We start from the raw sequence: 24,949 nt of genomic DNA on the forward strand, positions 1-24,949 counted from the left end.
ATTAAAAAAAAATGATGGACTCTGATGGACGACACAATCTTTTGAACATAGCCATACTGAAAAAATACAGAGAGAGTTTATGGAGCCTATGGTCTTAATTAACTTTGTAACGGACGTTCATTAATCTCAAAAAGTTACGCATTAAAGCTTTAAAGTGCCCATATTATGCTCATTTTCAGGTTCATAATTGTATTTTAAGGTTGTACCAGAATAGGTTTACATGGTTTAATTTTCAAAAAACACCATAATGTTGTTGTACTGCACAGCTCTCTCTCACTGCTGCAGATTCTCTTTTCAGCTGGTCTCTGTTTTAGCTACAGAGTGAGACCTCTTTTCTTCTTCTTCTTCTTCTTCTGTACTATCTTTGATTGCACATGTGCAGTAGCTCAGATGTAGATCATGTCAGCTAGCTATCTCCATAGACAGTAAAAAAACGGCTGTTTCTACAACTCCGGTCAGTTACGAGGCAGGATTAGCTGGGATACTTCTTCTAAATGAGGGCGCACATGTAAGTAGTTCTTTTGTAGATTATGGTGAACTTGTGTGTGTTGTAGCAGTGCTTTGCTATTGAGAATGAGGTAGCATGCTAGCGTTAGCATTGGCGTTAGCATGCAAACGCTAATGCTACGAGCTAATGGTTGCGGTTAGCCAGCTCGTTTCGGCTTGTGACGTCACCCAGAGACTGAAGGCAGGACACATTCAGAAACCGTATCTCACTCAAAACAGCATGGGTGGATTTTTTTCAAAGTTTGTATGTGTGTGGAAGCACCAGAGACACAAAAGAACACCCCACATCCCAGAAAAAGTGTTTTTTTCATAATATGGGCACTTTAACTATGAATCTAAATGAGCAAAATAATAAAGCATGACTTGTATTTTAATACCACCTTCAAAAATAAAATAAAAAAGTGTAAACTTTGTCTAAATGTAAGTTGCGAATCTTTGAATGGTCCAAGCACAAATTAATAGTAGAAAGTTGTACATATAATAGGCGGGGATCAAGATGAATGTAATGTTGGTCTGAAATGTCTATCTTGGCAGGCGGTTCTGATGAAAATGATAAAGTACCTAAAAAATGAGAAAGTTACTGACTGTCCTGACCATGCTGATGCAGTTTCGAGACATAACTTTAGCTTGTCTACTGTGCAAGGTGACAGGCTTTAATATTGGATCATAAGATAAAAAAATAACACCTGTGGGACATCACTTAAGCTTCACTTTACACTGCACAACAAAGCTGGTGAAAGATTGAAGACATTGAAGAGGAACCTTGATGTATTTCCTGAATATTGAACTGAAAACTATCTAAGGCTCAGTGTTATAGACCTATAGCCAAATTGTTTACATTTTGGCAAATCTGCATCATGGAACGTCATGCTGCTTTGGTTACGAGCAGGTCCTGTTTGCACTGCACAAACAAAGATCAACTGGATCACTTTTGATACTGACCAAAAATCAGAAGCTGATGACGTATTAATATTTGGCATTTTCTCACTTCATTAGGCATATTAGACTCTCAATATTGGATCCATGTATTTTATGAAGAACATATTAATTTCCTATAACATACTGTATTTAATCTTATCAATGCAGGCTGAAGTCTACAGGGTGGAAGCGAAGCAAACATCCCGACATGTTTCCAGTCCACTGGAGGGCAAACACACAGTCATGCAGACAGCTGACAGCTGAGGAAGGTAATTTAACCGTTTGCTGCCTCAACGTCAAATAAGAAAAGGGAATCAAATGGTGATCTGGAATGAGCTGTTTTCATCCCCATGACTGTGGTTTCTGTGTTTTAATGACTTTTAAATTGTGAATTTGTTAATTCATACTTTGGGGGGGGGCATGAACATAGTCATCAGCAGAGGGAGATGATTTTGTCTAACGATACTTTATGTCCCCCTCACTTTTACAAAATCATAGTTTTCCCTCACTTTATTTTTTTCAGTTTGATTTGCTATGAACATTGTTCTCTGACTTGGTCCCTTGGAAACATAGCTGCATATGTTATGGGCAGCTCTCTCTCTCCGCCCTGTTTTGGGTGTTTTTGTTCTGTTTGTCTGTGTGTATCTGTGTTTTTCCACCTGGAGTGCTGGAGGTGTGTTCAGAGGAAAGTAGGTCAAGGGGCGTGGCCAAATCAACACTGCATAGCCATTCCTCACAGCTGCAGCTCATCTACAAGATTCATTCTACAAGATTGTCTTGTTCACCCTAGCTTTTGTCTTTGTTCTCCTGAGCTCATACTTACCCTGTGTTTCTGTCCAGTGACCGCTCAGACCTGCTGCCTCCTCCGCTGTGCCTACAAGCTTCCAGCCTCACCGTCCAGCCTTATCCTCCACCTGTGGAAACTTCTGTGAACTCTTCCCTGCCTGTCCGCCTCAAGTCTCGTATGACCTGGATCCTTCCCCCTCGGCTCGCCTCGGTACTCAGACCAGCCAGGAGATTCCCCGCTCAGACAAAATCCACACTGTATCTCTGAGTACCATTTTTGTTCATTAAAACCTTTACAAACTGCTTTCATTGTCTTTGTGTGTGAAATCCCTGAGTTCTGGGTCAGAACAAGCCCCTAACAGCATGTTGTTAACCCTCTATGCCCTTCCCTCCAGTCCATGAGGTCACATCAAAGATTACCTTTCAATCCACGTATATATCTGGAACATGGTAATCCGACTGAAGACAGGAAAAACATGCACAGAGCAGACTTGAATTGATACGGTCATTCACTTTTAAAGGTGCCAGTGTGAGCTTGTGATGCTCTACAAACGTATTTGGATTTCTAGATGAGCATCAGGGCTTCTAATGACAATTAAATACCCCCTCAAGTGTTCATAGTCCTGGAATAGAAGTCAATCTTATCCCAACAATTTTCTCTTGTTCCGTCTCTGTGTTCTGAGGGCGAAAAGCTGATTAAAGAGACAAAGACATTTTTGGCTTGATGACTATGAAGCTCAGCTCATCCAGAAAACTAATCTCTTTAATTCTCTCCCCTCAGAGACCCAACCTCTCCTTACTGACCACCACACCCTCTTCATCCCATCCTTCTTCAACCTCCCTTTCCTTTCTTACCTCTTCAGTTGTAATACCAATTCTCAGAGGCCTGACTGTGCATATAACCCGCGGTGGCTTGATAAGCCTCTGATAAGCAGTCTGTCTCCTCTCCCAGAGGACACTGGGTTTGAGTTTCTCTCTCTCTGACCTCTCTTTGAGGTCCAGGTTTCTTCCCTGTGGAGGGGCCAGGCCCAAAGCTCTCATCCGGTGACCCGTCCGAGAGCGCTGCAAAGAGCTGACAGGATCAAAAGCAGAGGCATAGAGCTCAGGGAATAGAAAGCTCTGTACATGTTCAGACTGGAGAGAAGGGATGAGATTCACCAACTTTTCATCTCTCTCTCTCTCTGTCTGTCTCCGTCTCTCTCTCTCTCTGTCTCTTCTTATAGTGGATGATTGTTACTGTATACATGTCCAGGCAGACGTGTTGCTGCATACAAATGTATTCAAGCTCTCTGCGGCTTTGTATTTTTTCTGTGTTGACGTTCCCTGGCCGAGGTGTGATGTGCTGACCACAAGATGTAAGTAGGTAGATGTAAACAGAAGCACTGAACCAGAGAGAGGTGGACACGTTTTCCCACAAGGCAACACAACTAATCACATGATATTGTAGACAGGTTCCATGGTATCCCACAGCGGGGGCTGCTGTAAGGAGAATTGCACAAGTTTGACAAAGGCAGTGTGCACTTGGGAAGTCAATGCAACACAGTCTGTTACTTTATTTTCACAACCTTTCTTTGTTGAAGGGTCAGTTCACCCAAATTACAATTTTATTTTTTAATTACTAATATATTTGTTGTCTAGCCATGTAGATTGTTTGGCTTGAGATAAGTCTGATATATCTGCTGCCAACCCAACATCCCACATCGGGGGTGAAAGGAATTTTGTTCACTGTATACCTTAAATCCTGACAAATTACGAGAGTCTAGTACTAACCCTATCTCATAACTGCATCCATTTTGCATGCCTTACAGTAGATTTACACATTGTATGCATGCACGTTTAAAGGACATACTTATTAACATTTAGGACACCTGCAGCACTGCAGCAGATAACATGTTCTATTCTTTAAAAAAATCTTTAAAATACTGCTTCAATGGAAACCATTCCTAAAACTTTACTAAATTAAACTTTTCATTAAATTGAGATCATTTCTACTCCCACTGGCAATGCTAACATGCCGATATTTTTACCAGGAATAATGTTTACCATGGTCACCAGCTCAATTCAATACAGTTTATTTAAATAAGGGGACCTTGCAAATTCATTAAACACAGATTTTACATGGGTTAAAAATGCCAGAATGAGCCAAAAGACTATTTTTCATCTGTAGTCTCCTGGCCTGGATGCTAAAAAAGGCTTTTTGGCTTTTTTTAGCTGAGTGTAGTGTGTTAGCATGCTACCATTTGCCAATGAACGCATAACACAAAGTACAGCTGAGATAAATTGGATTGTCAATACTTTTGCAGGTATGGTCCTAAAGTAAAGTACTAAATATGTGACAAATTAAAATTTTGACCTGCTGATGGAGCTAGAGGAAAAGTCAGAAGATCATCAAAGTCATTGGAAATGGTCATCTGAGGACCATTAAGTCTATATAAAACTTCATGGCGAAGTACAAAGTTGTATCTGCTGTAGATGCTAAGAGGAAAATGGCAATCCATCCAACAGTTTTCAAAATATAAATGATGAACCAACTGAAGACCATGCCTAAAGCCAAGTCACTTAGTTGAAATGCAAAGCTGTTGGGTTACACTTCACTTGAAGGTATCTACATAAGAGTGATATGAGCGTGTCATAAACATTATAAACAAGTCATAAACGTTTATGACATAACGACAAGTGTCATTCAGTTTTTGTCATGACAAGTTAGGGTTAGGGTTAGGGTTCATGTGTCATGACAGTGTCATGTGTTCATGACAGTGTCATGTGTTCATGACAGTGTCATGTCACTCTTATGTAGATACCTTCAAGTAAAGTGTTATCAGATGTTGTAAATGTTTCATTGTTTTGTACACATTTTCTATTTTGCATTTCTATTCCATTTTGAAACCCCCCCCCCCCCCAAAAAAAAACAACAAAAAAAAACTACAGCTTCTAAACAAAAACCTACACCTTCACAGCAGGACTGTGTTGCTGTTTAAATTACATGGTGCATTTGAGCAGCTGTTGATGCACCCTCTCATGACAAGGTCCTTTGTGCCTCTGCAGACAAAAAGGTCGAGGCATCCAGGAGATAGATCCTGGCAGAGACTTGCTCATCCAAACCAGCTGCGAAAAAGCAGATAAGAAGTGACAACACAGTCTCTAAGATAACACGGGTTGGATTTAGGTGACAGTAACAAAGACTTGGAGCGGTTTTCTTTTTCAATTTCAACAGAAATAACATTAAAAACAACATCAAAGGTCAGAAGATAAAATGCCAGCGTTAGCTGTGGGGGGCTGCGTCAAACCCGGGCACCAAATGCAAACGCAACAGATAGTGTCTCCCAAAAACATCAGATCAATTATTCATAGACAGAAGAATAATATGGAAACTTACTTAGAGTGAAATATAAGCCACAGTCTCAAACTATGGGAGCTAAATTCAGACACTAAAAAACTGAGAAACTGAATATAGGTTAAGACAAGGAGAATAAAACTACAATGCCAAATATTTCCAAACAATATGTCAAGATCTACAATGATGATGTTTAAGTTTGCGGCTCTTTTTATGAAATCTGAACATCATAGAGAGACGCTTGCTTTTGAACTTGAATCGTACAATTGCCTCGGCAAAGTAGAAAAAACTCTTTTCTAGATGCTTGCTCTCACACCAGCTTGAAGAAAAAAATCTGCTGACTTGACAGTAGATATGCTTGAGTAAAACATTTCATAAATCTTTTCACCTCTGCCTTTCTGGGAAAGATATCTCTTCACAGAAATTCTCCACATGAGAGAGAGTTCCTGCTCTGACTTTCAACATCAATGGGACAATCTATTCTAGCTCTGAGCTTAAATACCGAGTTCTTGGTACTGCACGCACCATAATTGCTAACCCACCAGTGAGAAATATTGGATACTTAACTACTAAAAGGCCACTATTCTGCATTATGACATACATGAAGGAATTATGGTTCTGCACTTCTACACTTCTACACTTAGCACCACTTAGTCTTGGTTGTTTTGGTGATTATCTGGCAGCACTTTAATAGCAATACTGCAGCAATGCAGTGCTGTCACGAAGACATGAAACTGTTTCGCAACATATCTTGTCATGATGGGAAGATTGTCTTGAAAGCTGCACTCATTAAGATTTTTTCAAATGGATCAAATGATTATATGTGTAATGTGAAAGATGTCGCGTGAAGTGACGAACCACGGAAAATGATCAGCCAACGCTACAGTTGCCCTGAGTCAAAGCATTTTAGTGTCTTTTAGCCCACTGTTTTGGATTTGCGACCCGTAACTTCACTGTTTTGGTTTACTCTCGCATTAAGCAGGTAGGACAAGAATGTGTGTACCGCACACTTAGGATATAAGCTTCTGCCGGGGCTCCACACAGAGCTTTCGCCGCAGCCTACGTAAGTGGCCTGAAATTTATACTTGTGCGTTGGTGTGTGCTTCGATGAATAGCAGGGCAGGCATGTGTGTGCGCGTCGAGAGTGTGTGGTAGAGCGAGTGTGAGAGTGACGCGATTAGCTTCGGAGCGAGTACCGACTCTAGAGGCATAGTGAGAGAAACAAAGTGTCTCCCCTGTTCTTTTTGACCATGGTCAGAAATCTGTAGCAGGAAAAGTTAACCCTTGCTTTGATTTCATGTTGTTTATGGAAATGCAACGCTACCAAGCCACAGCCAAGAGACGTGCGTCGCCGCAACGTGTTGTTACATTTCTTGAAAGGTGCACGTCAGGCTATGGCGTAGGGTTCGTATCTCCACTTACCGATTTAACGCATACGCATAAATTGGCCTTAAGGCTGGAAACAACTACTGTCTGCATCTCAAGCAACCCTACATGAGATCCCAACACCAAGGTTGAGAAACTGCTTTCATGTACATAAACCTGTCATGTCATTATATTATCCATAGAAGAGATGGAGTCATTTGGTTCGACAAAAGAACATTCAACGAGAACCATCAGGTCTATGTGTCGTCAACTCAAATGCACCTATGCTCCGTCAAATTGTTTACTTGTTCTTAGGGTATCCCAGAGCATCACAGAGCAGCACTGTTGATGACTTGAGTGCATGTCTCCCTGCCTGAGCTCATTAAAAACAACGTCAGTGAGGATGCACGAACATATACATATGCAGTGACCCGGTTTTGTGTGACGCTGCCGTTGCTGCAGCTGAGCACCATCACAGGGCCATCTATAAATAATAGTGCAGCAGTGAGTTGACTACATTTTGTTCTGACCCTGCAGAGTGACTGGTTTTAGACCGAGTCTCCAGGGGAGCCACTGAAACTGACATCAGGGAGAGTCTACAGTATGGGCTGTTCAAGAGGTTTAACGTGGAAAGCTACAGTAGGTTTCCAGTTGTCTCATGGGCCGAGTTTTGTTTGCAGTCTAAAGTCATTTCTGTCTAATAACACCTTTGTAGTCCTCTAAATAAGCAGCCAAAAGTGTTACAGCTACAGGACATAATCAGGTTTACAAGGTAAAGGAGAACAGAAAAATACATCTACACTCTCACCCCCTTTGACCTGCCTCCACTTGAGCCACTACATACCAAACAAAACACATAAACACACTGTGGCAGCATGCGCTGAGATCCACACTGTTTCACCGGATACTGTACATTCACAATGAGGTTCAAACGAATTCTCCTGCTTTTGGAGCAGCTGGCAGGTAAAGTGCCTTGCTTAAGGGTGTTAACAAAATCGTTGCTGACGGAAGAGAGAGCAATACCTCTCACTCATGCAAAGGCAAAAATAGGCACACACTCATGCACACAAGCAGTTTCCTGGCCGGTGTTGGGATTTCAACAACACTGTGTAGTATTGGACCAGCAACAGTAATGGCCGTTTTACAGTAGCCGCATCCAAGCTTGCGCGTGCCAATGTGACGTCAAAATGACGTAGATCTCGCTGGTGCGCCAGGATTTTGAGTGCGCGAGCAGAGGGCGCGGACCACTCTATTTATTTCAGCAGCGCGGGACAAAGCAGAAACATGAAGCATAAACAAGTTCGCCAACAACCGGATGCCAGGACTCTCAGAGTGACTGCAAGTCTCTCTTGTAAACTCACCGGGTTAAGAGTTCTTTTATGGTGAATGAAAGGCTTGATCCGACGAAGTAGTTCATCAAATCAAATCGAAGCATTGACGGCAATGCTGCTACCAGTTCTGCCGTTGTTTACCTTTTTCTTCTTCTTCTAGTCCGTAGAAACAGCAAAGTCGGTAGCCTTTCCTCATTAGCGCCACCTCTGTTCAGGAGAAGACTGCAACTAGTGTCGCGACCACCACGCGCGAGTATAAACAGTTACGGCGATCCCATGACGTCACATTTGAGCGTGCCAGGTTGGGAACGACCAGTGTACTGAACGTTTAAGCCAACATGAATCCCAGGCAGATATTACTGTTATGTTAAACTGCTGTGTTGACTTCAAAACGCCATTAAAAGCAACTGTTATGCCTGCTAATGTCGCCGAATAACATATTCACCAACTTGCTGCTTTGCAGAAACTACATCTTTGAAGAGTAACTTACAGTAACACCAGCTGGAAATCTTTTGCTGACCTCCAGTCTTTTGTAATTTTTCATCTTGCAGCAATGATGTAGACGTGTACTTCAGGGTATGGTCAGTACACTGTGACATCAGTGTGATAGCAGTTGCGACAAAGCACACCTGTCAGCCTGTCAGAGTTGCATCGGCCTTGGAACATTCAATTAGAATGGGCGTGTGAAACACTTGCTTTTTCTCAGCCATTTTTTTTCACTTAAGGGCAGCAGAAACAAAACAATAAGCTGAAAGATGCTATATAACTTTATAGACTGCAGTGTTAGGAAATAATTATCTGTGTTCATCACTGTCCAGTTGGTTAGTTATGGATTAAAAGCCTAGTTCCAGACTTCTGAATTAAAACATCTGACCGACCAAATGACCAATCAAAGCTCTGTATTCAGGGTTAAGAATTGGGCTGTCATCCTTCCTTCAAGCAAGCATTATACAGGCTGGTGTAAAGCCCACCCAGAAAACGGCCATATAGGTCGATTGTGCAAGCAAATGAGGAAGCAAGGTGAAAGCATAAGAGCGCAAAATTCCACATAAGGAGGCAAGTTAAACCAAATACAGGACTTTCACTTAGAAGACTGGGGTCCGTGTCCCCTGAAACCATAAGTCAACTGTGACTTTTTGAAATTTTTGAGTTTTAGAGACCTTAGTCTGTGACGCAATAACATCCGTTACGTCCTCATTTCAGTAGTTTTACGTGACTCATTTTAAGCCAATCTCTAATGTTTTACTGACCCTAAGTAATTTGTGTTACCTAACTAGTTCCGTTTCACAACAATAACTTTGTGTAACTGCACCCGTTACGTTAAATAGAACAGTCACATGATTACATTTTTCACTGCAGTCACGTGTTAGGTCACATGTTTAAAACAGCCACCGTGCAGCAGCGAATTATGTACGGTTATACGTTGCTTTGGGAGTCATTGATAATAGACCTATTCTGTTAATGTAGGTATGAGGACATGTTGCTGTTGTAAATCGACTTAAAAATAACTACTCTTATGTTGACATAGTTGTTTGACTGTTGTGAAAAAACTTTGTTAATTGCACCCGTAGACTGTAACCGAGCAAGCAAATTTCCAGCTTCCATGTTGACTGAAAATGAAGTTGGTGGGATGGACAACAAACATGAACATAAGGTCAGGCAGAATGAATCAAATGGAGGAAATGAAATTCAGTCTAATTCTCTAATTCTATTTTGTGTTGCAAAACAAATTAAGAAATGGGGAACAGGTCCCCTTGTGCTTGTGAGTGTTTAATCATCAACTTAAGGTACATTCAAGCTTTAGTTATATAAATGTTGAGAAGGAGGAAATAATACTAGTGACTAAGTTCAAACATTGTGTAATTCGTATGTCATACAGTTACAAAATAGGTGTGGAACAGCTCAAAAAACAAATGATCACACTGTATCAAAATCAGCATTAATTGGCTCTGAGTTTGAAACAAAACTCAGAAAAAAGGCAACATCTCTGGTTTAGGTCCAGGTAAAATACATTTTCATCCTAATTTTGTTTAGCATCACAGTTTGCTAACTAACGTGTTGTGCTGCCATAAAATCTTAAAGTGACTATATGTAACTTTTACAGTTTTCTGAAACTGTGTAATGTTCCATCTGATGATCATAAATGACCTGTAACAGCAAACGAGACTAACAGTGAAAAGAACCCTAGTTTTATATAGTTTTTATTAATGCCTCTGCCCCGGTCCGTTTTTTCCCACAAAGTCACAAAATGATTCATGGCAGCGGAAAAGCCTGTGTTAGTGAGTATCCAGCCAGGTAAAGGGTAGCAGGAGATTTCTAGGCCTAATTGTATTTTAAACTGCCCATATTATGCTCATTTTCAGGTTCATAATTGTAATTTGAGATTGTATCAGAATAGGTTTACATGGTTTAATTTTTACCAGTAATGGCTGTTTTACTATACCATATTTTTGTTGTACTGCACATTGCTGCAGCTCCTCTTTTCACCCTGTGTCAGGTCTCTGTTTTAGCTACAGAGTGAGACCTCGCAACCTCTGTAACATCTTTGTTGTCAGTCGCACATGTGCAGTAGCTAGGTAAGAGTTACATGAGCTAGCTAGCTGTTTCTGTAACTTCGGCCTGTACAAGGCAGGATTAGCCGGGAGACTTTTTCTAAATGAGGGCGCACTTCCAACTTTGTGTGGAATACCTGCAGAACGGGGACATGTAAGTAGTTCTATACAATTTATTTTGTAGCTTAGAGTGAATTTTTGTGTGTTGTAGCAGTGTTTTGCCATTGAGAACGAGCTAGCATGCTAGCGCTAGCATGCTAACGGTTAGCCCTCTAGGCCCCTCGTCTCGGCTAGTTACGTAGAAAGCCGTGCAGATTTTGAACTGCTCACCCGGAGACTGAAGGCAGGACACATTCAGACACCGTATCTCACTCAAAACAGCATGGATGTTTTGTTTTTTTCAAAGTTTGTATGCGTGTGGAAGCACCAGAGACACAAAATAACACCCCAAATGTGTAAAGCATCTGTGGGTTTCATGAAATTTGCTATTTAAGTTATTACTACGTTGGTTGCTACAACAATCTCTTAAAGGTATAGTGCGTAGTTTCTGTCGCTCCCATGAGGAATTCTAAGTAATGACAACAAAACTGTCGGCGAACGATACAAGCCTTCCGTGACCGCGCACTTACAACTAGAATCAACACAAACTGAAAGTTACATATAGCCACTTTAACTTATAAAATTATTTCTGCTTCTGGAGCAGCTCTGCCTGTGGAGAATATTTTTAATGATCAATCTGATCAGCAAATGGTCCGTCAAAGTGGCAATTCAATGGCTAAATCGCTTTTTCACTGACTAATTACGAAGCAATTGTGGGGAAAAAGAACCTGCAATTCACATATTGCTCACATGTTACTCCAGAGTCATTTAACTCCATGAATAGTGCACATAAATCCACTGAATGCCATTTCCCAACGCAGAGACAAAACTGCAATCCTAAAGTAAGTGACAAGTATTTCTTACGGACATATATGAGGCATTCATCACACGAATCAGGAACAACGTTGTTAAGCTCAGCAGGAGAATCACACACAGCAATCCTTTCATTCCCTTTCAGTCCTATCTGAACTAATGAAGAGTTATTACTAAGGTTAGTGGACCATAGGAAAACCCTGTCGCTGTCTCTCTTGCTGAGGACTTAAAGTTAATTGACTGTACTGGGGATTAGGTGTAGGCCAGAACCAAGTCAGTCTGCAGTTTGAGGTGCAAAGTCATCCCGCATTCTCAAATTGAAGTTTTACTTTCTAACCATGTAACATCACTGTCCTCAATATTGTTGTCACTTTTAACAACTACCGCTGGTAATGATGCAACTACGGTATGTTATTTTTCTGCAGTACCACTCAAAGTGAACTTAGACAAAATCCCTGACTTTCTTATTCCAAACATTTCCTTAAGGATGGCAATTCTACACTTAAAGTCTGATTGTAACAATCAAAACATCTAGCTTGGTGTTTTATATCCCAGTGCCAAGCTGCCAACTGCTCTGCAACTGATAAAAGGCTGCTGAATTTAAACATTCCATACCATATGTATATTTGTCATGATTATCAGGGAAACTGGATGACTAAAGGAGTGCAGATTTTAAGTGATTTTTCTTTTTTATGGCTGATACTAACCAACTAAATCCACAAGCACAATGTACGAGTTGCAGTTGGAGCGTAGTCTCTGTGACGTCACCCATAGATTTCTGAAGAAGAGCCAAAATGAAGCTCAAAGTGGGTGGCTTTTGGTGGCATGGACTGGCAATCCATGATGGTAATCCATGATGGCCCAGTATTTAAGGCTAGCTACAAGTAAAAAAAAAAGAGCATAGCCCCGAGAGTTGGCAAAGAACGGAGTGGAAGATGACTCACTGGCAAAACCCTTGTCTATTGACCTTGTAGCAGAATTGACAACAAGAAGGAACAGCATTTCCGTGGAAGCCACAGTATCACAGGTAGAGGAACGCACCTGCAGACCGTAGATTCGACAGAACCATAAATCAAGTTTTAGTCCACCCAGTAGAGGTTGACTGTATAAGGTTCTGTTGGCAGATCAAGGGTTCAATTTGAATAACATGCACGTTTTGCTACGGTTTCTGTTGTTAAGCGACAGCTTTTCTCGAAATGGTGTGAAACGGGCTTTGAAGTAGGTTTTCTCTTGTTTGGTGGGTGTGTCATAGCTGTTACCCAATCAGCGGCGACGTGTATATAAATCCTGCCGTAAAAAGCAGTGTGCTTGCGTAACACCACAGCGTGTTCAACGTACCACCATTTCGGTTTAAATAGACGTTTTGCTATGTTTTGTAGAGGCTGAACACACCCCAGTTTTGTCCCTGTTAACAGTGGGTATTCAAGGGTGGAGCCTTAAGCAGGCAATGAAGAACATGGCCATCACTGCAGCCAGTTCCAGGTGAGTGACAGGGGCAAAGATGAGTAAGTGCAGAACTTGAAATGTAAACTTGAGATGCTATAAACCAAACTGTGGGGTGTGTTGCTTGCTAGGATGAGGTAGTTGAAGAGGCTTGGCTTGTTTGTTTGGTGGATTGAGCAGCATGCTACTGATGGCTTGATGGCTGCACGCTAGCTTGCCTGACAGGCTGTTGGATCAACACGTTGGCTGATGGTGTTTGACAGAAGTGTATGTAGGCTTTGTTGATTGAGGTGTAGAATATTGTCTGGTTATATTGGGGCTCAGGAAGCATGCTATAATCGTCTGCTAGTTATCATGGCATCCTGTTAGCATGTTGACTTAAACATGTTGTTTGGTCTGATTGTTAGCTCAGGAATGCTGGTTAGCTTAGCAAGCCGTAAGCATGCTATTCAACTTAGCAGGCTAGTTAGTTCAACAAGTTGTTTGGTTCATTTGGTGGCTCAGTGGGCATGCTACTTAGCCTGACATGTTGTGGAGGATATGAGCTTATGCTTTGTTGCTTGCTTAGATGAGGTAGCTGTGTCAAAAAGTCGTCCTCAGTCCCTCCCTTCAGCCACACTTTCACATCTCCAGACCCTGAATTCCTCTCTCTTCCTGTTTCCATCCTCTGCTCATTTCTCCCAGGCTATGTTCTCTCCTCTAACTCCCCAGACCTGCTATTCTCGAAATGCCCTCAGACTTTCTTGCCAGTTGTGTTAGGGGACTGCCCATTTCTCCGACCTCTCAATAACCCCAAAAATTCCCTTTGGTCCTACAGCCCACTAGTTCGACGTCCTGCTGGTGGCGAAATTATGAATACCACTATGGCCACGCCAAGACCCGCCCTACGAAGCAGCTCGATTGGTTGGGGTTAAGCATTTGACCTTGAGTGGTTGAGTTTAGGATAGCCGATTGGTCAGAGGATAGGACCTGTAAAAATGGGGTTACGTTACCTTGCGTAAGCATGGACGCCTGGCCAATAAATGCTACTGAAGGGCGGGTCTTGGCGTGGCCATAGTGGGATTTGTAATATCGCTGGTGGACGTCGGACTAGTGGGCTGTAGGAACAAAGGGAATTTTTCAGGTTATTGAGAGGTCGGAACAATGGAGCGTCGGAGAAATGACATGGCACCGTTGTGTTGTTGAGTGTGGGGGTGCAAATGAAGAGACCCTGGAACCCACCAATGAGCCTTCTCTGGTGTATGGACAACTCAACCAAACACCAGTTATTGAAAGGGTGCAAATTCATATTGATACCATGTTCCTTCATTTGGTAAGATGGGTCAAGAGACATAATTCAGGAAAAGTTTCTCATACCAGAGGTATTGCTAATTAGGGGGTACTGGTAAGACTAGTGAACCCGTGATACAGTGATAGTGGTTAAATAACTGAGCGGGACATGGCATTCAGATAAAGCTGCCTGTCAAGCCAGTTGGGCTGAGATGATACAATGTAGATATAAGGCCGGGTCATCATGCTGCAGAGTATCTGCTCCCTCTTTGCTTGGATGAGAGTGCTCAGTGGATTTATAGCTAGGAGTGGGAAACACAGGGTACCTCACGATACAATATTTGGCTTACGATACCGATATCACGATACAGCAATTCTGCGATAATCAATATATTCCTAGAAAATCCTATAAGGATACATCATGATATAGGTCTAACTATGATTACAAAATGCCCGTGAAAAAGCTAAGTGCAGGTTTTCTCTCTCTAAACAATGAGCTTAAACTTGTTGGGGAGCTGCAGATTCAGGTGATAATTCTCTGTAGGTTCATCACTACGAACAACCCCTTCATATTGCCATTTGATTAAACATTTTTATTATAAAATGTATTGATTATAGCCGCTTTAAAGACCTAGCTTTCGATGAGGATCTAGTATGACAATAGAGATGGACAACACTCACTGGTCAATACATGACATGCAATAGAGCAGTCAATATCTTTTGCCTGTTTATCAGCAATACAAGTCTTTCCCCAGCACAAATTATCGGCATGGAGTCAACACTGCTTTGGCTGTTTGGCAAAATTCAGTGATCTCACCTATCTTCTATCTCTATTGACATTTGGCCCATCGCCCACCCTGAAGTTAGTTCTGACTAGTCGCAGGGGTGTTGAATGCACAGTTTTGCCTGTCTACAGGTTTTCAATAAATAATGTTGACGATGCACGGACTAACATTTGGGCTTTTTGAGTCTGCAGTCTGCAGAGACCCCTTGTTTTTTGTTTCTGAATCATTCATCATTCCTTTTGAGGCTCAGCCGTGAAGAGATGTATCAGATTTCAGTCGGTCAGCCATTTGTTTTAACAGGACCTATCTTCTTGACAGTCAGCTGTAAGAAACATGAGGATCAAAGCAGGAGAAGCACTGGCACATAAATGAGTATTGACTCCGTGGAAAGCCGATGACAGCTAAGACATAAGCTTATCATGACAATTTTCCTTTTCACACATCAGCCTTTGCTATGTTAGGAAAGGGAAATCTCCCACCCGACTGAAACAACCAGTTCATTAACCTGTAAAAAAAAAAAATTGTTACTGCCTACTGTATATCATTAGCATTAAGCTGAAATCCTTAGGGAGGGCTTGGCTGTTTATTTGCGCGAGGCTTAAACATTCATGCTCATCCTGTTGAATAAACAGGCTCGGATTATTTCAGCAGCCGAAGACAACATGCTAGCAACAACCTCAAACGGATCCACTAAGAAGCCCTGTTCATCAGGAGCATTACAATGTTTGCTCTAGATGGCAGATGCAAAAAAGACGTATGTAATCCGACCAGAACTGAAAATCTGTCCATTTAAAAATAAAGTTACAATTAAAAGGTAACAGCATTATTGATGGGCACATTTTAGGTGAGTTATGTCAGTCAGATACATTATTTAAATCCTTAACATTTTCACATCATATTTTTACTGAATTTTGGTCTTGGTAGAAGTTTGCCCAAATTAGTCTAGATTTGTTAGAAATTCCTCCTCCTTTGCTGATGAGAATGTTACATGGCCTATACTTTTTTTTAAATAAACCATTGCTAATAGTAATTTAAAAATAAAAAAAGATGATTAGTACCATGACTTTCTTATGTCTTCAAATTTGGAAGGGCAAACGAACAGCATGAGTTAAAGTCCATATGTGGTTTAAAAAAATAAAATCAACAGCAGTCGGAAATAGTCTAAATAGTCAGGATTTAGCTCTTCAGTATTCCATCTATCCCCTTTGTGTGGATATGTGCAACTAAATGAGTGTGAAGCACAGAGTTGAGTTCTATGCTAAAACATATACATAAACAGTGTAAAGGTCAGACAGCAAGCATTGCGTTTCCTTTATGTCCTTTTATGAATCTTTTTCTTAACATGCAGCCAAAACCAACCGGCTGAGTAGGAAAGTTTAGGTCAATAATAGGGTTACTGGAAGTAATAAAACCAGCTGGTGTCCATTTTTCTTCCTGCGACTATGCATTAATAATAGAGACTCTGTAATTTAAAAATATTCCAATTGATTCTTGTATTATATTTATTTAGTTTTTTTTCTTCACATTTCCTCCTCAGTTTGCTGCTCTTTCCACCCTTGTGGATCACTTCTGTCCTCTAGTGGAGGAATATAGAAAAGATGCAAACACAACCACAGTATATTGTGTAATCAAGGCCCAATGTTTGAAAAAGAAAATAGCTTGGATGACCTCTGTGATTAAACAGTGACATTGTGGAGTTTTTGTCAATTAATCTTCCTTTTCTCTGTATATACATTTGTTTTGCAGACATTGCCTCAGTTTTTACACATTATTCCGTATCTATGGGACACACGTCTTCTATGACCCTTTAGTAATCCATAGTGTAGGTGGATATTTTTAGCCAATGAACCATCACTATTGGCCCACATCCCTAAGCCTTACATGGTTAGCCCCGTAGGGAATAGAGCAGAGTGTGGGTGGCCCAGTGGGATTTAAATCCGCCTCTGTTCCCACATTTGCCTTGCAGCAGTTCTCTTAACAAGACTGAACCTCAAAACATAAAATTAGAAATAGATTGTTTTACTTGTGTTGTCTTACTATAAAGGTGAAACAATGTACTGCTTAAGCAAACAAACTAAAGCTTTTAAAAGCAGCGGAGTTGAATCAGCAGCTCTTTGACAGGGTCAACAAAAATCTATAGAACTATTAACTAAGGTACATGACTGTTAGCTTGTATTGCATTTTAAATGATTTTTGTGTGGTCATTGACATGACAATGTTAAAGGTCCAGTGTGTAACGTTTTTAGTAGTCATTATCAAAATCTGTGTTGCCCGTTCACAAACTTGTTCTTTTTCATGAATATTTACCACCACCATCAATTCCAAGTATTCCTATTGGCATGAAATGTTACATTTACATTCACATGAACTGGGGTAGATGCTCCATATTCATGCGCCATCTTGAAATACGTTAGCTGGTAAGGGACATACAGGATATACTGCTCTGTCTTTCAAGTTTTCGCTGTCACATGATAATCTCACAGGTGCTGCTAATGCTGCTAATGGGTATCGTAGCTTCCCGGGCCCGGCAAATTTGAAGAAGGAAACGTGGAGGACCACACATACTCAAAATCCAAAATTCAGGAACAAGAGTCTTCTTCGCCCAGAAAAAGAAAAAGGATATTGAAAAGAGCAAGAGACCGGCTTTTTGAAGCGTGAAGGCTACCGTAGCTTCAATATGTACTTTGAACTGCGTGGTGCGAGAGAGTTGATTGCGATATAAATTCCTACACATTGGACCTTTTTAAAGAAAAATGTTAAATGTTAAACATACAGTTCTAATGCTTTGCAATGTTTTAAAAAGTGTAATAGAATATGAAACTTAGTAGAAGTACTTCAGTAAATACTGTATGTACTAAAGAGTTGCTGTTAATCCTAATAGTAAATATGAAATAAATGCTAGAAGTTCCCAGAGTCTTAAGGGCGATGTCTTCATATTGCTTGTCTTGTCCAGCTAACAGTCCAAAACCCCAAGATATTAGCTACAGATATAGAAAACCAAGAAAAGCACCACATCCTTGCATTTGAAACGGCAAAGGATTGATATTTTTGTTAAATTATTTTTCAAAATGGTTAGGGTTAACTTTTCTGTGGATGGACTAATCAGTTCTGTGTTATCTATGGACTGCATTTCCCCCCCAAAAAATTAATAAATAAAAACATTTAATATAATACTAAATATAAAACATTTAATTTTTATATATATATATATATATATATATATATATATAAATAAAATAAACTACAAAAACTTGCGGTGTATCCCAAATCCATACTACACATTCATTCTCAGCAGGTTTTAGGTGTGTCAGGCTGCTCTTATTTACTGTTCGTACTTTTACCTAAAATCAGTTCTACGCTTGCACGAACACCGGCAAACTTCACAGCTCTATGCACGCATTGGCGTAAGGATGTTTGGACATTTCTGGTTACCAGAAGAAAACATTAGACAGTGACAGTAGACTGTTATGATGGCAGAGATGAAGTTTACAAAGTGTTTGCTGGAGTTGCCTAAAGTATCTGTTAATGATATACGGAGGGTCGTCCGGCCAACCAGTACAACACCATGTAGCAAATTAAATAAAGGCTTCAAATTTTACGTTTCATCATTTCTTTGCAACTCATCAAAACGCGTCCAAGGTGCAAAGACATGGAAGGACTTGGACCACAAAAAAAGGCACGATATTTTGAGAAATTACATTTTACTGGCGGTGCAGATCCCTACAAGTTTGCTCCCTCTTCTTGGATCCATGGCGACCCGGTGATTTTATCTTCAGTTGCATATCCCGATTTAGTCAACTACCTGGTTTTCTCACCGAGCCCATACACAGCGGAAGACCTTAAATCCTTCAAAAGTTTGGAGGCTTATAACCAGATGGTGTGTGGATGGGTGAGGGAGACGCAGTACCAAGTCATTAACGACCGTTGTGAAGGCCAAAGTAAGTAATGCAATAACGTCTTTAATCAACCTAACCTTAACTGTATGATATCATTGTTATACTCAAGGTGTAGTCAAGTGACCTGGTTTTTAATAACTTTTGGAAGTCGATAATATTCCAAATGTTTTTCTCGGTCTGACCTATTGGTACAACCTAAAACACGGCAATAATTAACCATTTTCCTTAAGGCCGTTCGGGATCTACTTCAGTGCCTGTGCTTTGTTGTGATGCGGAGTACCTCCAACATGGCGACTTCTTGTCTGATGACGCGCGGGGAAAACCCTCTGTGATCCAGGCAGAACATTCTCGTCTCCATCCTTCATTTTGCAGTCCAATGGTGGCTAGAACGGCTCCGGGTCAAACGTCAATATGCAATAGATTAATCTGCGTTATTTCTTTTAACGCATTATTTCTTCTCAGATTAATTAATCGAAATGAATGCGTTATTTTGACAGCCCTACTAAAAACTAATACACTATTTATTCGTATATAACCCATGTAAAGGTGAGTGAGGAGGACTGCCTCGTAGGAAGTCAGAAGACGCAGTACAAAGAGCGACAAAGTCTGCATAGGGAGAAGGTTGGGTTGGATAGATGGTCAAATGACTACGGAGAGATAGCTGTCAATGTGGGGCTTAGAGTCATAAGGAATACATATGAATTACAGTGTAGTAACTTTCATAGATATACGTAGGAACAGTTTGAGGACAGCCTGAACTTAACTAACACTACATACATAGGTTACATAAGCAGCATACTTATTTTAACCCAAGCCACAATATTTTCCTAAAACTAACCAAGTCTTTTTCTTGCCATAACAGGTTCTGCACTGCAGGGGCTTGCGCAGTCGCACTGAAGGCTCGTGTTGCTGGAAAGTTGTAAGGTAACGCACACAAAGGGGTGCATAATGTTTTCTAAGATATCATACAAACTGTTGTATGAGGATATGTTGAGTATGTAGTGTGGTCACATTGGAAAAGTATACTCATAACAGTCAGTATGCATAATAAATAAGGTCAATTTGTGAGTGTGCTGTCAGTGGTCCCTATTCTCCCATCATGCATGGCACAAAGGAAATGGAGGAGCTGCTTACAGCTGGGAAAAGTAATAGAAATTCGGAGTGGTGGTGGTCTTTACTAAATAAATTCTACAACATCTTTCAAATAAAACACCCAGCAGATGGACTGTTTCTAGCAGAAGAACACATCTTAGTTTGATGCATTCTGCTTGTCTGTAACTGCATATCATTTGAATATTCAGTGCCATCTGTTTTAACCTCCGCTCTATGTATCTGTCATCTTTCTCTGCCTCACTGATTGACTTCATAAACCTGATTCAAGGTATTATTCATGCAGCAGTATCGATGCTGATATGTAATATCATTTGGCAAAACAGTACAGTACAACACTTTTAACGAGAGAAAAGTTGAACTTGCTTAGTGGAAAACTAGTTTATTACATTATTGAAAAGGGTTGCAATGACTATGCTTTCCAGTTTACAATGTCCTTTTTATTTCTGTCAGTGTTTTGTCTCTGTGGAGCAACACCTATCTACTACCTCAGGAGGCCACTGTTGAGCCATTTCTGGAGCAGTTGGGTCTTTGTGGAGGAATCATGTGGAGAAATTAGTATGTGGTGGGGGGGGGGGGGGGGGGCATTTTATCAGAATACACCATAGAAAATTTGTCAATCATATACAAGGGGGGGCGAGTGCTACCCTGTGCCCCCCTTCTAGCCCTGTTCCTGTCAGTATTGTGTTTATTGATTGATGTCTGACAGGGGTTTCTGGGGGGGATGGAAATATTGCATTTGCCACAGAGTGGAACAAATTAACATGCACACACATACAGGTGTGGACATACAGTGTGTATATATATATATATATATATGTGTATGTATATATGTGTATATATATGTATATATATATGTATATGTGTGTATATGTGTATATAACTGAGGTTACCCATCATCCAGTTAACAAAATAAAACGTTAAAAAAAAGGTAACACTTGGTGCGACTTTATAATAACCGCCACTAATAAATAATCAATTTAAAGTTAATTCAATCTAAGTTAGGTTATTTTCCTGTTAACAATAAAATGATAATAACAGTGTATTGTTGCACACATCTGACTAAACTACTGGCCCTCCAAATCCACATCCAGTTGAACATTACTCAACAACTGTCTCCGTCCTTTCTGCTTTGTCAGCAATGGAGGAGGAAGGTAGTTTACAAAGCACACAGCTCTCGCAATCCTCAAACAGTCAACAGAAATAGTTCCAACAGTATTAGCAACACATTGACTTAATCTCAAAGTGCTTTGACATACAGGAATGATGAGGCAAATAATTGTAATTTTCTTGTAAGGCAGATATAAATTAAACCTTTATTTTGGGTGGGAAAATGTGATCCTTGTCACAAATTGGTAACAAATGTTCCGCTGCATGGTTTGTGCAATATATGTACATACAACTTCTGTTCAGAACAACTTTGTATGAATAGCATGAAGCCATATTGAGAAATAAAGGCTAATCCAACATTGCTCAAACTGAGTTTAGGACCTGCATTATTTGTTTCCTAGCCTTTTGGCAGCTTTCTCTACCTTTCTACAAGGCCGTCAACACGCAAACATTTGTATAAAGCGTAGCCTTAACAGGGCCATTTATGCACACTAAAAGAATCTTTTTATTTATTTTAAATAATATGTTTGATTCAGTCTTGAAATTAATATCTGCTTTGCTTTTTTAAATATATATTTACCCTAGATGAGAAGATCGAGCGGACTCTCAGAAATGCATTGCATTTGTTAGCTCAATTGATTTCTGCAAATGATTGCAGAGAAGGAAAAAAACAAAAACTGTTACAGGAATATGCTTGTTTGTTGTTACTGAATGAAAAACATAGCAAAGCCTGACTATGGAGGGCCATTAAACCATTGAAACACAAATTACATTGCAATAAAATACCCTTTCAAAAGATATAGACTAAGTAAGACATCCTTCAAGGATGCATTAAGAATCCAGTGTGTCATATAAGGTGTTGTGAATGTGTTCACTGTCTCCTGTGAGCCTGGGATTGTATTTGGAGGCTGGAACAAACTTGCGTAATTCATTGAGCAATCTCTTTTTGCCTGTGAAATCCACAACTCTCTTCTGTCTGTGTGTGCATTTGTGTGTAATAGTGTTTCAGTCTCCAGTTTCTACTTCAGTTTGGCGGTTCAGGGTAATGAAGATAAAATGCATGCAATAAACCAAATCTGTGTGCTACTTTTGTGGGTGCATACGCTGACCTTCGCCCAGATTCCAGGTAAGTCCAAGCACTTACCATTTAAATTATTGTTTTGATGTTTTGTTGTGAGTGTAAAAATGCAAATGATTTATATTTCTGTTTTTTGCTGTCCCACAGACTGTACACTTGAACAGTTTTTAAACGGACCCAAGTTTGATTCAAATTTTGACACAACTGGGCTTCAGACCAGCTACCCTGCTGGAAAACAAATTAGAGTGGGCTGCAATGTTGGTTACAGTGGCTTTTTCAAACTGACCTGTGTCGAGGGCAAATGGGAGTCTAAAGGCACTGTATGTCAACGTGAGTTACAATCTTTTACTGTTTGAAATGAGTATTTATTCTGCCATTAAGAGTGGTAAACTGTATTATATGCAACATGTTATGCTGTATCAGTATGTAGTGTTGTGGTTTGAATGAGTCCACAATGGCAAAGCAGGCTCATCGTTATTGGATTGACATTATGGAATTCATATTATATTATATAGTATAAAATAATACACGGCGTATTATTGAATGAAAGAACCATTTGCCTCATCACTGCAATTTGGTACGTTACACTATATTTACTCACATTCTCTCTCATTCTTATGTTTTAAGCAAAATCATGCGGTCATCCCGGCGATGCCCAGTTTGCAGATTTTAATCTGGAAATAGGAGACGATTTTGTCTTTGGGTCAAAAGTTGTATACACCTGCCACAAAGGGTATGTATAATCACAAATGTATACTGTTTCTTATGTATCTTTGTACATTTCTGGTGTGCTTTGTACGTATTATACCCTATCCCTGTAGTAAACCCTGCATAACAGGGAGTGTAATTTAAATTAGTTTTTACCTAATACTCATTTCAGTTATCAAATGGTCAGTCGCACAAACTACCGGCATTGCATGAATGAAGGCTGGGATGGTGTGGTTCCTGTCTGTGAAGGTAAGAGCTTGAATATTGTATTGTTCATGCGGTACCAGACACATAAAGGGGCAAGGTTTCACTCTGTGTCATACCTTTTGAAATATTTAAAAAAAAATGTATTGCTTACCTGCTTATAGATCGATACATTTGGAAGTTTTTTTGTTATCCAATTTATTTATTTTTTATCATATTTTTGCTTCCAGCCCAACAGTGCCCAGTGATTCATGTGGACAATAATGTCCAGGTAAATGGGGACCCAGAGGAAGCGACCTATGGCAATGTAGTTCGGTTCAGCTGCAAGTCCAACAGTGACATCCTGTCAAATCCTGGGTCAGCAGAGTTGTATTGTGATGAAAACGGAGAGTGGAGTGGCCAACCTCCAAAATGCATAGGTGCATGCATACATGTATAAAACACCATAGCAACCAATCACCTGGCAACTCCTTAGTAACACCAAACACAAGCACTAGCCACGTCATGACCACCATGTATTCTAACATCATACCAACCAACAGAGTTAATGGCTGCAGCTGATGCAGAAGTTTCTGTTGATACCACTATAGCGTCAGTAGTTGACGAACTGGACGGTATATTTTCGCTCGAAGAAAAACAAACCAATGCATTTAAAGCTATTATTGGAAAATTAATATGTCTTTGCCCATTCTTCCATCAGGATTTGGCAAGATCTTGGAAAATGACTTCTGAACATTCAGACTAGGCACATCATTTTACTCTCGAATGAAGTTCATCACTACTGATCATTTGCCTTTTCGTGAAAATTGGTAATAATATTAATGCTTGTGTGTATTATTCAACAGAGATTAAATGTACAGTACCTCCGATTGAAAATGGTCATGTGCCTGATCGCAATATCCAAGAGTACAAAGAACATGATGTCCTGCACTTTATGTGTAATAGTCAATATAAACCAACTGAAGACAGACCCTCAAGATGCACAAAAGTAGGAATAAAAGCCGAGTGGACCCCAACACCTGCGTGTGAACGTAAGTATAAACTGATTAATGCAATTTATTGATTATATCACACTAGTGGAAATTGGTGCTAACACATAATTTGCTTCATTTCCCAACAAATGCAGCAATAACATGTAAACTGACACTGCCGCCACTCGAGGGAACCAGGTATGAATCTGTTTCCAGAAATGTGTTTTTTACCTGGTGAGACACTGAGAGTCATTTGTGGAGAGAAGTACTGGATTTCTAACAATCAGGAATCAGCAGTAACTACATGCGATGTGGACGGAGAGTGGACTATCAGACCAGTATGCACAGGTACAACCATAGACAGACTGTGAGATTGTTGTTATCTAGTGTGTGTGTGTGTGTGTGTGTGTGTGTGTGTGTGTGTGTGTGTGTGTGTGTGTGTGTGTGTGGTTCATTAACCTGTGATGATGGTTATCAATCTTTACTGAAGATACACAAGTCTTTCTCTTATTCTAGAGGTCGTATGCAGCAATCAAAGACCGCAACATGTGTATAACTGGGAAGTCAGTTACTGGGGAAATCATCAATCAAAAAATGGGTGAGACTACAAAGATATAGTTGTGAGACAGGCTTCAAGAGCACAGATGGAGCTACCCAGGCCACATGCACC

General features: G+C 40.3%; 1 protein-coding gene and 2 long non-coding RNA genes across 3 annotated transcripts; all 3 read left to right on the top strand.

Annotated features, from left to right (window-relative positions):
- The first annotated feature begins 379 nt into the window (after positions 1–379).
- On the top strand, positions 380–2,514 carry LOC144522867 (uncharacterized). Its single transcript, XR_013502458.1, has 3 exons — positions 380–508; positions 1,594–1,694; positions 2,266–2,514. It is a non-coding gene; the product is annotated as an uncharacterized LOC144522867 (long non-coding RNA).
- Positions 2,515–10,829: 8,315 nt separating this feature from the next.
- LOC144522988 (uncharacterized) lies at positions 10,830–20,760 on the top strand. The gene is made up of 3 exons (XR_013502469.1): positions 10,830–10,947; positions 19,961–20,022; positions 20,662–20,760. It is a non-coding gene; the product is annotated as an uncharacterized LOC144522988 (long non-coding RNA).
- Positions 20,761–22,192: 1,432 nt separating this feature from the next.
- LOC144523088 (complement factor H-like) lies at positions 22,193–24,603 on the top strand. Its single transcript, XM_078258394.1, has 7 exons — positions 22,193–22,444; positions 22,544–22,726; positions 23,024–23,129; positions 23,277–23,353; positions 23,539–23,727; positions 24,154–24,339; positions 24,435–24,603. The coding sequence occupies exons 1-7, from the start codon at positions 22,375–22,377 to the stop codon at positions 24,515–24,517; spliced, it is 894 nt and encodes a 297-aa protein (XP_078114520.1). The 5' UTR covers positions 22,193–22,374; the 3' UTR covers positions 24,518–24,603.
- Positions 24,604–24,949: the final 346 nt, after the last annotated feature.

The sequence above is a fragment of the Sander vitreus genome, chromosome 9, assembly GCF_031162955.1.
Source record: "Sander vitreus isolate 19-12246 chromosome 9, sanVit1, whole genome shotgun sequence".
Classification (NCBI taxonomy): Eukaryota; Metazoa; Chordata; class Actinopteri; order Perciformes; family Percidae; genus Sander; species Sander vitreus.

Bases quoted from the DNA above. Each gene is read 5' to 3' on its own strand.
- LOC144523088 (XM_078258394.1), top strand. From the start codon at position 22,375: ATGCATGCAATAAACCAAATCTGTGTGCTACTTTTGTGGGTGCATACG. The intron at 23,728-24,153 runs GTGCATGCATAC...ATTATTCAACAG, and splicing joins CCAACCTCCAAAATGCATAG to AGATTAAATGTACAGTACCT. The intron at 24,340-24,434 runs GTAAGTATAAAC...CAACAAATGCAG, and splicing joins CCCAACACCTGCGTGTGAAC to CAATAACATGTAAACTGACA.